This window comes from Dicentrarchus labrax, unplaced genomic scaffold (genome assembly GCF_905237075.1).
Source record: "Dicentrarchus labrax unplaced genomic scaffold, dlabrax2021, whole genome shotgun sequence".
NCBI lineage: Eukaryota > Metazoa > Chordata > Actinopteri > Moronidae > Dicentrarchus > Dicentrarchus labrax.
The window spans coordinates 18210745-18223421 of record NW_026136721.1 but is presented as its reverse complement, the minus strand read 5'-3'; the positions used below and the strand labels follow the sequence as shown (position 1 = coordinate 18223421).

At 41.3% G+C, this 12677-nt stretch overlaps 2 protein-coding genes and 1 non-coding gene across 3 annotated transcripts in view; 1 reads left to right on the top strand and 2 right to left on the bottom strand.

Annotated features, from left to right (window-relative positions):
- Window positions 1–5207, bottom strand: part of LOC127354270 (E3 ubiquitin-protein ligase SMURF2) — a 64685-nt gene extending 59478 nt beyond the window's left edge. The window contains exon 1 of the mRNA XM_051384071.1: window positions 4763–5207. Coding sequence (XP_051240031.1) covers window positions 4763–4814 — 52 coding nt within the window. The 5' untranslated portion in view covers window positions 4815–5207. The remainder of the gene's footprint in view (window positions 1–4762) is intronic.
- A 716-nt stretch (window positions 5208–5923) lies between these two features.
- LOC127354278 (importin subunit alpha-1) lies at window positions 5924–12234 on the bottom strand. Its single transcript, XM_051384085.1, has 11 exons — window positions 12183–12234; window positions 11729–11846; window positions 11477–11617; window positions 10786–10874; window positions 10272–10540; window positions 9629–9723; window positions 8958–9221; window positions 8362–8595; window positions 7908–8090; window positions 6470–6619; window positions 5924–6185 (listed from the first exon to the last, which is right to left on the bottom strand). Exons 2-11 carry the CDS (start codon window positions 11792–11794, stop codon window positions 6099–6101), a joined length of 1578 nt encoding a protein of 525 aa, XP_051240045.1. The 5' UTR covers window positions 11795–11846; window positions 12183–12234; the 3' UTR covers window positions 5924–6098.
- A 322-nt stretch (window positions 12235–12556) lies between these two features.
- Window positions 12557–12629, top strand: trnar-ccg (transfer RNA arginine (anticodon CCG)). Its single transcript has one exon. It is a non-coding gene; the product is annotated as a tRNA-Arg (tRNA).
- Window positions 12630–12677: the final 48 nt, after the last annotated feature.

Genomic DNA, 12677 nt, shown 5'->3' with positions numbered 1-12677 from the left:
AGCACATAAACACACACACAGGCCACCAAACAAAAATGTACAGTATACACACACACCCACACACCCACCAACACATACATTCTCACACTCACACACGTGTCTGTGCACTGCATACACACTCTCACACTTGCCTGCCTTCAAGTGTCTGGGGATGAAGAGTAACGCACTGTGCTACGCTGCAGGCTTTGTCAATGTGGTGGTGTTAAGATATGAGGTGCATACTGAACAGCTAAGGCTAACTTGTTTGAGCAGCTCAGGTTTATGTTCGACTTTCTACATGGGTCGTTCCTAATGCTGCGAGTCTGAATCTGCATCACATTTGCAGATTACCTTCTGTCATCATTGCTGAGGTGAGATTCTGGGAATCCGCCAATAAATCATCAATGTTGTTGGTGCAGTTAAACATTTTCACCCTTTATTTCTCTCTGTGTGTGTGTGTGTGTGTGTGTGTGTGTGTGTGTGTGTGTGTGTGTGTGTGTGTGTGTGTGTGTGTGTTAGCAGAAATGTAGATACATTTGGTGAACAACAACCCAGTATCTTAGAGGCAATTTCTGCAGGAATCAGGAATCTTGAGCAGTGCCTATTAATTACCTCATAACTGGGTCAAGCTGCACTTTATGCCGGAGCATTGCTTCTTCCTAAATTAAGCTGGTGCCAGGGATACATAAAACAGAGAGCAACACCGCAAACACGTCACTGGATGACTCATGTCCATTGTGTGTTGGTGAATCATAATCGCTACCTCTGGTCCACATTTCAACTGTCAAACTCTGTATTGTTTAAAATAAAAAAAACAATTGGAAACAAAACAGCTTAGAAGTAACCAAATAAATTACATCACGGCTCATGCATAGTCCAAGTCCACCCAATTACCAGCAGCTCACAGTGTGTTGATTAAATGTAAATCATTATTTAATCAGCTTTCATTCAAATCATACGGAGGCCAGCTAAATTGGCAAGCAGAAATAATACTACCAACCTCATTCAAGGTGAGGATGAAGAAGTCAGTTAGAAATGGTCACACAGCTGATTTTGACATTCAAAATTGTGTGAAAAATAGAAAGGAATTTGTAGGTGTAATAGACCTGCCATATTCAGGAGAGCTATTTCCAAATATCTCCATTTTATTCCCTCTCATTTCAGGCTGCTTTACTTGATCGAGAAAATAACACAAAAAAGGCTGTAAATATTTACCATTTAACAAGATAAATACATATCTCATCATAAATGTTTAATTCTTCTAACATTCTAAAACTTATCCATAATGCATAATTATCACGCAACCCCATGTGGGCTCCATAACTTAACACAACTGTCGGTACTATCACCATAGCGCACTCTCTTTGCAACATTCATTCCTTATATTTTAGGAAGCAGACAGCCCTAATTTAGCTCAGCATAGCGTGCTGACAGTACATCCTGTGGAAGCTCAATTGTGTACATGAGTGCGCCCGTGTGCATGTGCGCGTGAAATTGTGTGTTTGTCTTGTTTTTGAGAATACAAACATTGCACTTGCACATACAAACAAGCTGACACACACAGCTGTACTTTCTGAGAGCAGGCAGTGAATGCTGAGACAGTGGTCCCTGATAACTAAAATGCACTCTGTGCCGCGGTGCTAATGCTGGACCAGGAACACAGGCTGGATCTTTATCTTAATCAGCAGCTTCCTGGCTTTACCTCTCTTCAACATACACACAAGCTCCAGCACCAGCTTCCCAAACGGTTAGAATAAGGGACACACACACACACACACACACACACACACACACACACACACACACACACACACACACACACACACACACACACACACACACACACAGTAGATGAAAAATGTGAATGTAGGTTTTCTTGCTTGCCTGAGTATCAAGCGCTCACACAGAACAGGAAGAATCCTGAGATGATTCTTCCAGTCGTTCGCTGCTTGCTGCATGCCAACTGGAGGCTAATGGAGGAAATGGATCACAAAGACAGACTCCCTTCCTCACAGCAGAGGCAGCGACAGCATAGTGCAGCCAAGAGGCCATATTTAAAAGGGGGTGAGAGATGGATTCATCCCCTCGTACATCTCATGTCATTCACCTTTGAGAAACTCCAGATTCTATCCAGTGAAGGAAAGTGAGGGAAAACACCCGGTTCTTGTTCAATTTCAGTAAATCCTACGCCAACTCTCTCTCAGCACAGGAGACGGAGGGGGAACTACACCAATTGTCGGCTCCCTGCAGTGTTAGAAATAACAGCTTTCGAAATCCAAGATTGCTCTCTTTTACAAGCTTGGCAGTAAGCTCTATGGGGACACGACGACACGCCGCCTACCAGCAAGCTAGGATGTTTTTTTATTAATTTCAGCCTCAAAGAACAGCTGTCCCAGTTAAATGTTCTAGACATAAGGAGGAGCTCCAAAATTGCCTTTGTGATAAACCAGAAGGTGGCATTTGATGCAGTGTGGGATAACTAAACTGGGGATGACTCCTCTAAACCCTGCAGTGTGTGTGTAAACCCACCCTACGTAAATTGTAATCCACTGCTCTGACGAGACGTGATCCCAGTGAGGGTGGCAAACTATAACAGCACACTTCAAATTCAGCTGTTCCTCCAAGTATCTAGAAAAACCTTCACTTTGGTGGGGGAGAATTTCTTGGACAAAACCCAATTTTATATTATCATGAGGAACACAGACAGAACAAAAATGAGAGCTTAGCTTTAGTTTGCATCAGCAGTCCCAACACAGTAGCCTTTTAAAAATATATATGACCTGCATCTGAGAAGAAACATAAATACAGTGCAGACTTGTGGCTGAAATATCAAAACATTTTATACCTCCTCTTTTTATCATGTATAGGCCATAAAGTATTGTTAAGTAAGTGACACTGGTGACAGCGCAGCGACTAGCCTGGGCAGTGTTTCTGTAGTGACCTGAAGCCCGTAAAGACAACAGAGAAAGTTAGAGGTCAAGCATATAGCAAGCCAGAAAAAAAGACTGACTTTGAAATTCATAATTATCACAAAATGCTAATAAAAAAGGCATTCTAAGACCCTGTTTGATACAGAGCCATTATTTTAATGTGATTTGATTGGCACATGGTAAGAGAGAATGTATGGTGGCCAGGAGGGATGAAGCTTCTGGCTTTGTGAATTCTAATTCTTTCTGAGAAAAAACATGCAAACTATGAAAGAGACCACAAAGCAGACAGAGTAAAACTGGACTTTGGATGGTATGCAAAGTTTGGTCTAAATGCACACGGTCTCAGACGCATAAATCAAGTGTGGCCACAACTAAACACACATGTAAAGCTTAAATGAATGCACAAATCTATATGTAGCCTAGACTTAGCATCTCTGATCATCACTGTGAGAGCAGCAATTCTGGTCCCACTCTGCCATACAAACCCCAATTTCTCTCTCTCCTCGCACGCACACACGCTATTTTCCTTAACCTTTCTCTCTAGTGAAGGACAGACAGAGGATGTGTCTATGACTGGGAAAGACTCACATTTCCTCTCTGAGGTTTCACATTCCTGGGATTCCGTCTGAAGACCACTGCAGCCCATTTAAAACCATTCTCCATATGGAGGGGGTAAAAAAAAAAAAGAAAACCCAGGGCGGGCGAGAAAGACTGATGGCTGAGTAGATTTTTGAGCTTTAAGAGTTAATTTCTCTTATGGTATTAAAACAGTGACCAACAGGTTCATTTACATAAAAAAGGTAAATGAACCTGTTGGTCACTTGTAGCACAGTGTGTTGAATGAGAAGACAATGCAGTCACATGATGTAGCACAGCCTATGAAGAACACCTGTCATTGTGCTATGCTGTGGGAATTACAAGTTATACTGCATTGCTGTGAGTCTTAAGAAGAAAAAGAATAGTGGTCTATTGACAAATAAAGGTGAAAGCATCTCTTCACAATGAGACAATCTTGAGTTTTCTCCTTCAGCTCGGCTGCTGTATCTCCTGAACAGCATCAGATGAATCATTTGATGTGACTGCCACCAGAAAATGATTGGGGGAGGAAAGGGGTGTGTGAAATCCACTCCCTTCATGAATCCCTCCATGCAGGTTCAACAGTAAACTGCCACCTCCCCCATTGTAACCACTATCCTTACTGACCACACTGAAAGTAATTATCTAAATAGAGGAAGGACACTGAGAATGACACCCCTACGTCTTATAAGATGTCGGCTTTGTTTTTGGAGCTGTAATTCCTCCAAGCATGGAGCCACAGACAGTATGTCCTCTACCTCCTGAAATATACTCAGACATGACTACACATAGTGGCTGATGATTAACTGATGGACTAGCATGAATAAACAAAAGTATTACAAATAACCACAGAAATAAAGCTTAAAAAGAAAATGGCCATTAGCACAGAAGAACCAGTAAACAGTAAAAGAAGCAGTAAAAGCTCGCTTTTGGCAGAGACCCATAATTAACGATGCTAAAGCGATAACCAGCCACAAGTAACCCTGGCCAGCTAACCTTAGGTTACTACAACATCAACAGCGTTGGTGTCGCAGCTAATGTTTGCTAACGAGCAGGGCTCACTGCTCAGTCTGAATATAACCGTGAAATAAATTGAATGCGCAATTAAAACGCAATAACACGAGCTAGAATATGACCTTTCTTTATATATATATATAAATATAATCACACATGCGCCAGCGTCCAGCAGTACAATCAGACGTTAGTTAGCCTGGTTGGCTAGCAGGCTAAGTGGCTAACGCTTCCGAGCGGCGCAGGAGGGGTTTAAATGATCTTACCTGTCAACCGCAGCTTCACTGGGCCATTTCTCCTCACTCCTTGGCTAGACATTCCCCTTTGTGTTCCAGCTTGATGAAAAAGCACAAAAGTGTCTAACTCATGTGTCAGCGTATGAGTTCTTCAAAAAGGTATCTCCCAAAACAATCCCTCTGCTAGCTTGTGGTTAGCTTGTAGTATCACCATAGCAAATCAGGCTGACTGTGTATGCAGTGTAACGTTATCGTAACCACATCGCTGGAATAACTCTCTCATTTGAGCCCCTTTTCTGTAAGACACGCACATAACAACATATCCCCCCCCTACAAGTGTCGTTCACGCCGAGAGCCACTGGTGCTGATTCAAATTAAGTGAGCCGTCTGCCCTCCATCCGGACAGGCGCCTGCTCTGCTCTGCCTGTGCTGCTTCCAGTGGAGCTGATCGTGATGATGATGGAGGAGACTGAGCCGCTGCAGGCGTACAGGCTGGTCAGGGAGAGAGAGGCGGCACATCCGGTACAGTCTTACAAAATAAAAGCATGTCTTAATCTTAATCTTATCGACCAACAAGAAACATATTTCACTATTTGTTCCGTGTTTTTTAAATTACATGCATGTTCCCCAATTCTTAATGTTTTAGTTTAACACTATGAAAGATGTCCTTTTTTACGGCTGCCAAAACGCGACATCCCCTGAGCGATCGTAGTCCTTGGACATGTTTAATTAATGTTAATGATTAACAAATGAGCCGGTGATTTTATTTTATCACGTAAAATCGTCTTTATCCAGAATTAATCTGGGTAGCTTGAAAGGACTAAGAAAGGAAAATGACTTTGAAATAAAAGTCTCAAGAGTCTGGTTCTACTCCTTCCTGCACCCTCCTGAGCCATCGTGGCCATAAACTGGAATATACAACACACTTCATTCATAAAATAGTTTACAATACTATATTACTACACTATAGACACAATAGGGTCCTTATAACATGTAGGCACAGCAAGTATAAAGAATACGCACAGTGTCACCTAGTGGTGACATGGATGCAGGAGAATCACCCCCCATTTCCTATTTCCCATAACAACTCATTCTTAACACCTCAGCTCCTTCCCATCTTTTCACCAAATAAATCGAGCACGTTCCACCATTCATAGCTTTCTCAAATCTGAAACAATGAAAAATAAAAACTGATGCATGAATAACATTTATTTACAAATATTTCTGTAAAACGGGAGTATTTTGTCTTTGTACTGTTCTGTACAAGGATGACATGTCTAAAAAAAAAAAAAAAAAAAAAAAATACAAAAATATCAACAAGGTACGAATTTTCTATGTTTATGTTACAAAAAGCAAGCTGGAAATGTTAAAACTGGAAAGTGCTTTGGTCCTCAGGGATCTCAAAGGTGTAGGACTCTTCAGTGGCTTCAGGAACCACAGACTCATCCTCATTCTGAAAGACCAGCGAGACAGGAGAAGAGAAGCATTAGACAGAAACAAAACCTACATTAAATAAAAAATAATAATAAAGAAGTAAATAAACTCCTCCAATAAAGTAACTGTGGTCATTCAAGGTTTTGAAATTCAAGTTGCATTTGGATAAAAAAAAATCTGAAACAAGTGTTTTCAACATTGGTACAGATCGTTGTCGTCTGAATGGTCTACTTTCACTTCCTGGACCAATCTATCTAACTCTAGCTGTGATTTCTGCATGGCTGAAGGTTATCAAAAACTTACCTCTTCAGAGAAGAAGCGGTCTATGATGTTGAGAGAGGACTTGTAGACAGCTTCGTTGTCATGGGACTGCAATGCCTCAATCTTGTCCAAACCACCCAACTCCTCAATCATTAGGCACAGTTTATCAATGTCACCAGCTTTGCATGTCATCTGTGGAGAATGAAAAAAATATATATGACTAAAAGTTCCCTCACCAAGAGATGAACCTGTGACCATCCATTTTAATCTGTGACTGCCAAAAATCCATCTGTGAGATTAAATTCTGCAAATCTTCATGTCTCCTAATCTCAGAAACCCACCATGTAAAACTCAATTTCCCCGGGACCTAAAAGCCAATATCTGCTGGCAGGAGAGTCTGGAAGGGTACATTAAAAGGCTAATTTCTCTTATATGTATGAAGATTATTTTCTTTATTGCAGTTGTAGGCAGTAGTGTACCATTAGCCCATAATCTGTCGAGCATGGCTGGCTCCTGGAAGATAGTTTGAATTTTCTCAACCTGAGTTTTCCTCAACCTGCCAAAACATTTGCACAATTTTAACAGTTGTCCTTCATTTTCTAAAAAGGATTGTGGCAGTGTTTTTGCATGCGTTATCCAATTTACTTCAAATCAAGTATCATAGTTCTAATTAAAAAGCCACACATGCACCAAATCTTTATATTACATTTCTATGTGACAAAACAGAGTTTTCATAACTAGCTTGTTCAAACTACTCATCTCGTTGTACAGGAGGAATGAACACGACAAATTTGGATCTCATGAGAAATAAAAAAGAAAGAACGGTGATTTGGTGTGCTGTAGTTGTAGTTTAGTGCTTCTTTGTGTGTTTCTTACTTTGTGCTGTTAACGTCTTTAAATTGCCTTTACAGCTACATTGCTACACAATGATCATATAACTTTAACAACAATGACTGCAGATACTGTATATTGTTTACAGTGATACATTACCTACAATTTAATCAAGTATAAATTGTGTGAATGTTGATTTTCATACATTTATACAATCTACTGAGATGAAGGGATAAACTCTAGCAGTGATACTCAACTTACGGTCTGCGGGCTAAATCTGGCCCGCAATATGGTGCTGGGTGGCCTTCAGACCATTTTCTGATACACAATGAAAATGATTTGCCCAGGGAATGTTTTTGTTTTTTTATAATAATTAGTAAATGTTCCTTGGCTGTTACTTGGGAAGTTGCATATTAACCTATCAGCGATCAGTGCATAGGAGAGATGATACATAGGAGAGAGGCACTTCAGTGAAAAATTAACAGATAAATTTGCTTTTATTTTGCCACCTCGTACTAGTCTTAAACCAGTGTTTCATTAACGAGTTGGGTAAAATCTACTTGACACATGGCACAGAGTGTTAATTGAAGCATTTAGACTGCACTACGAAGACAAAATTGCTGTGAGCAACTCCAATGCAGCAACATACCTGTAAAATATTGTAGACTGCATCCAGGATGACCAAGAGGATTTTGCTGTCTTTGGCTGTCAGCAGGTTGAGCAGAGGCTCCAGCACATTGCACTGGACTAGGTAGGCCACTTGCGCCAACGTTCCACCACTGGTATAATTGGTGACAGCCCACACTGCCTCCTTCTGGGTCTTGTAGTCTCCCTAAAGAGAAATTACAACTCATGTATACATACATACATACATACATACATACGTACATACGTACATACGTACATACGTACATAGTATAGAAATATACTAAAGATATTTTAAATGAGCCCTTATAGAAATTAAAATAATAATAATAAATAATAAATATAATAATAAAATAATTTTCTGCACACTAATCAATAAAATATAACATTACGCATTATGAATTAATACATGTAATTTTGACTATGTAATAAATATATTTTCTGTATTGTGTTCTGACCTGTTTGAGGACCTCCACCAGGATGGGGACCAGGCCTGCGTTGATAACCTCTTGGATCTGGGTATCCTTGCCAGCAGTGATATTGGACACCGCCCAGGCTGCCTCTTTCTGGATATTGGGCTTGTCATGGCACAGCAGTCTTGTGAACATCACCAGGGCACCTGCATTCAGCACGCACTGGGTCTGCTCATCTGTCCCAGTCACAATGTTGCCCAGTGAGCGCAGGGCTGGAGTCTGCAAATTGAAGGGGAGTTAAGTCAATTATCTGCAGTATTTACTATTTAGGAATAATATATAGGAGAGATGATGGTGATTATTATTATTTTATACCTAAACACTGTGTCACATGCCGATGTTGGCACACCTGTCTGAAGCCACTAGGTATGCAGGCAACAGCAGAATAAGCTTAGGTACAAAGGTTCATGACAGAATCAAGAGGGCAGCTATTTCTGATGAATGAAGGTAATCTTTTTGATAATTACTTTGAATTTAAATGTTGTGCTGACTGAATATGAGCACTGTAGACAGCGCACTAACTGCTAGTACAGTCACAAATAACACCAACTTTTGATGTAAACCAACTCAACAGTACATACCACAATGGAGAGCTCCTCACAGCCTAGCAGCTGTACCAATCGGGGCACCAGGCCTGCCTGCACCACCACCTCTATCCTCTCATTGGAGCCATCTGTCAGGTAGGACACGGCCCAACAGGTGTCAGCCAGAATCTCCCTGTCATTGTAGTGCAGGAGGCGCACTAGAGCTGGAAGCAGCTGCTCCACTGCCGTCAAAGGAGGTGCTGGGTTCTTGTTCCGACACAAATTGGACAGCGTCCAGGTGACGTTGCGTAGGTAGCCAGACTGGTATGGTGGGTTAAGAATCAAGAGTTATTTCAGAACATCATAACATGATAGTTGTTAGAGTAACAAATACAATGATACTGACAAGACTCAAGTTTATTCAAAGACCTCTCTAAAGGAGAATCAATTTTCAACAAATTTCAACATTAGTCCTCTTCAAAGAAAATAACCTCAGGGTCTCAGGATTTTTATCCATCAATGAAATCAGTCCGTGACTTTGAATAAATAAACCTTTACTAATGCACCTGCAATTTAAATAAATGCTCAATAAAAATGTTACAGTTATTTTACAGCTATTGTGGAATTTGTATGTGCTGAATAACTGTACTGTCTAAAATCACTTAATGACATTTCTAAGGTGCATGAGCAAAATCAAAATACAAAATCAATGTTTAATGGAAACTCACAGGAAACACAGACAGGTCAGGAGCTGCCAGCAAGGCTAGGAGTGGCTGGAGACCACCATGTTTGATCACTAGGTCTCTGTAGTTGGATCCATCACCTACATTTGAGGGGGGAATACATTTACAGTCATCTACTGTCAGCAGTGCAATCGCAGAACAGAAAAAAGTGCTACAAAATCTACAATTGCTTACTGTAGGTAGTTACCAAGAAAAATGCATCATTTGGTTGAGCATTTCAGAGCTAGCCCTTCAGTGAAAAGGACCTTCAATATGTTTTTCACTATGATCTGTACTGACTGAGAAAACCACCAAGCAAATGCTGATACTCTGATAGACCATGAGTTCCCTATTGTCTTGCACAACCTTTGGACCAGGAACTCAATGTATTCAACTACACATGTTTGAGTTTTAGGACACACCCCTTTACATTAATTCAAAAGCCCTTACAGCCTGTGGAGACCAACAACACCTCCAGACAAAACAAAGGAAGCATAATTACACAACTACAACAATACATCCTCACATCACAACTATTGAGGCAAATAAGCTCAACAATATGGCCGTGCAGGATATAGTGATGAAGCAAAGGAAGTTAAACAAGTAACTGAAACATAAGGAGACGTTGAATGTTGTCAGCGTACAGTACCTGCGATGTTACCCAGGGCCCAAATGGCCTGCTCGCTGATGTGCGGGTGGGGTGATGTCACCAGGCTGATAAAGGCCGGAATAGCCCCTCCTTCCACTACGGCAGTGGTCTGGTCTGAGGTACCTGAGGCGATGTTGGTCAGGGCCCAAGCTGCCTCAAACTGGATGGGGGGGCATTCAGACCATGCCAGAAAACTAACAAACTTTTTGATGAGGCCGGCAGCAATAATGCAGTCAATGGGTGGGTGCTTTTCTCTAGAGAGGAGCCTCCTGTACAGCAGGGGAAAAAAACACAAATAAGTTAATCGAAGGTAAGAAACTACAAGCAAAGGTAATGCATTGTTAAATGTCATTAGAGTAACCACTAGCTGGAGGGCAATACAGCAGGATATCATGTCCACCATGTCTTATGTTATTCAGACTGCGTGTTTACATAAAATGCCACAGTAACGTCATGGGAACAGCTTAATTACATTAAAACTTTTCAATCAAAGTTATTTTCAAACTGATTTTACCTGGCTGCTTGCGTGGCCTGCAGCTGATGGTCTAAAGTCTGGCTGTTAACACCACCTACAATCTCCTCCACAGACCAGTGCTGAGGAGGCTATGGAAACAAAAGAGGATTACTTATCCGCCCAGTAAACCTGTGTCAAACAACATTTAAAAATAACCCTCAACATTCACTGGAACATGCTGGGAATCTGTTTAGACTAGAGTTACTGGATCAGGACAATGCAATGCAATTTAGAAAAAAATAAGGGGGAAAAATAATAAGAATGCTACACAGTCACAAACAATTATTTCCTGGTTGACACGGACAAGATAATTGGGTACATGACGCAAACTCAAAGCCGTCATGACAACAAATGAATATTGGTATTGATATTGGTAATACAGTGGTAAAGCCAAACTGTTATAATGAGGTTAACGCTTCAGTTTGCTCTGTGTTTCTCATTGACCACTGGGTACAAACTGCATGGACTTATATCAGCGTAAAAATGTCTATTTCACTAGACCAGGTGTAGGCATGGAGGATGTTGTAGTTCACTTACAGTCAACTAAGATATATAGTCAAATGTATCAGGGATGTAAAACACATGGAAACAAGCTGTATTTGTTTTAGGTGCGTCCTGTTTACTGTTCCCCGCCAAATCAAGTAGCTAGTATGTTAAGGGCCCAGTAGAGCTGGCCCAGCTGCGATCTAACCTGGGCGTTGGGATCTTTCTCTTGGAGAGGAGAGGTTGGCTCGTCCAGCAGGCTCTGGACGTTTCTCCTCTTCAGGATCTGATCATCTTTCTTTGCTTTCCGGAGCTCCACGTTGACTTCCGCTCTCCTGCGCCTTAGCTCCTGAAGAAATATTCACGCATTGAAATAATATAGGACAGGGTCATTGATGCTGCGGTTAGCTATGTTACATAATTCATGTTGTAACGCTGGCTTCACGCTGAAAGAGCTTACGTTGACATCTTTCCCTTTGTTTTTGAACTGGGTGAGTCGATCTCCGATGTCGTTGGCAGCTGACATTCCTGACCGTTGAGCAAAAGACAATCGATTCCAGTGACGTGACAGACACTCTCTGTTAAAAGACGACAGTTAACGTTAAAATAAATAACGGTCGTACCAACGGCTGCCTTCCTCGGGTTAACTTTCTGTTCGCTAGCTAGCAGGCGGCAAATTAGCCAGCTAGCAGTTAACTAGCTAACTGGTCGTTGTCTCGACGCCAAGCCGGTTATCTAACACCATGTGGCCCATCGCACACGGAGCCTGTCCGGTAAACCAACACCCCCAAAAACCAGCTGAAATTCACAGACACATATTATACACTCAAATTATTTTTAAAAAACGATTACAATAACAAGGTATTTGTTTAAAAAATGTACATTAGGCCACAGAACATGTGCGACGCGCTTACCTTTGAGATTTCTTGTTTTTTTTTTTTTACAGTAGACGTGACGTCATGTATATATGGCCCTGTTTTTGCTGACATGTGATTGGTCAGTTGAACTAAAGGCACCGCCCATGATTAAAAAAACGCATCACACAACGAAGCTGTTGTCAAAGGCAACCGCTGCCAGTATCGCGAGATTAAACTACCACATCCATGGGTTGCCTTTCATTACAGACAATTGCGGCTATGTCTGAAATAACTATGGTACCGTGGGTTACACTTTCTATACTTCACAATGGGTAATACGGTCCTCGATGCCGGAATGTACGTAATCTAACCGGTTTTAATCCGTCCTTTATTTTTGATAAAGGTTTATTTTACACTTATAGCTACGTAATGACCCAGTGGCCTAATGGATAAGGCATCAGCCTCCGGAGCTGGGGATTGTGGGTTCGAGTCCCATCTGGGTCGCATTTAACTTCCTTTTCAGAGCCCAAATGTAAGTCGCTTTTCGCAGGG

What these genes read in the sequence shown, in the direction of transcription:
- LOC127354278 (XM_051384085.1), bottom strand. Translation starts at nt 11,794, where the DNA reads ATGTCAGCTGCCAACGACATCGGAGATCGACTCACCCAGTTCAAAAAC. An exon ending in AGAAAGATCCCAACGCCCAG is followed by an intron (nt 10,875 to 11,476) that starts GTTAGATCGCAG and finishes TTGTTTCCATAG; the next exon opens with CCTCCTCAGCACTGGTCTGT. An exon ending in TGGTGGAGGTCCTCAAACAG is followed by an intron (nt 8,091 to 8,361) that starts GTCAGAACACAA and finishes ATTTCTCTTTAG; the next exon opens with GGAGACTACAAGACCCAGAA.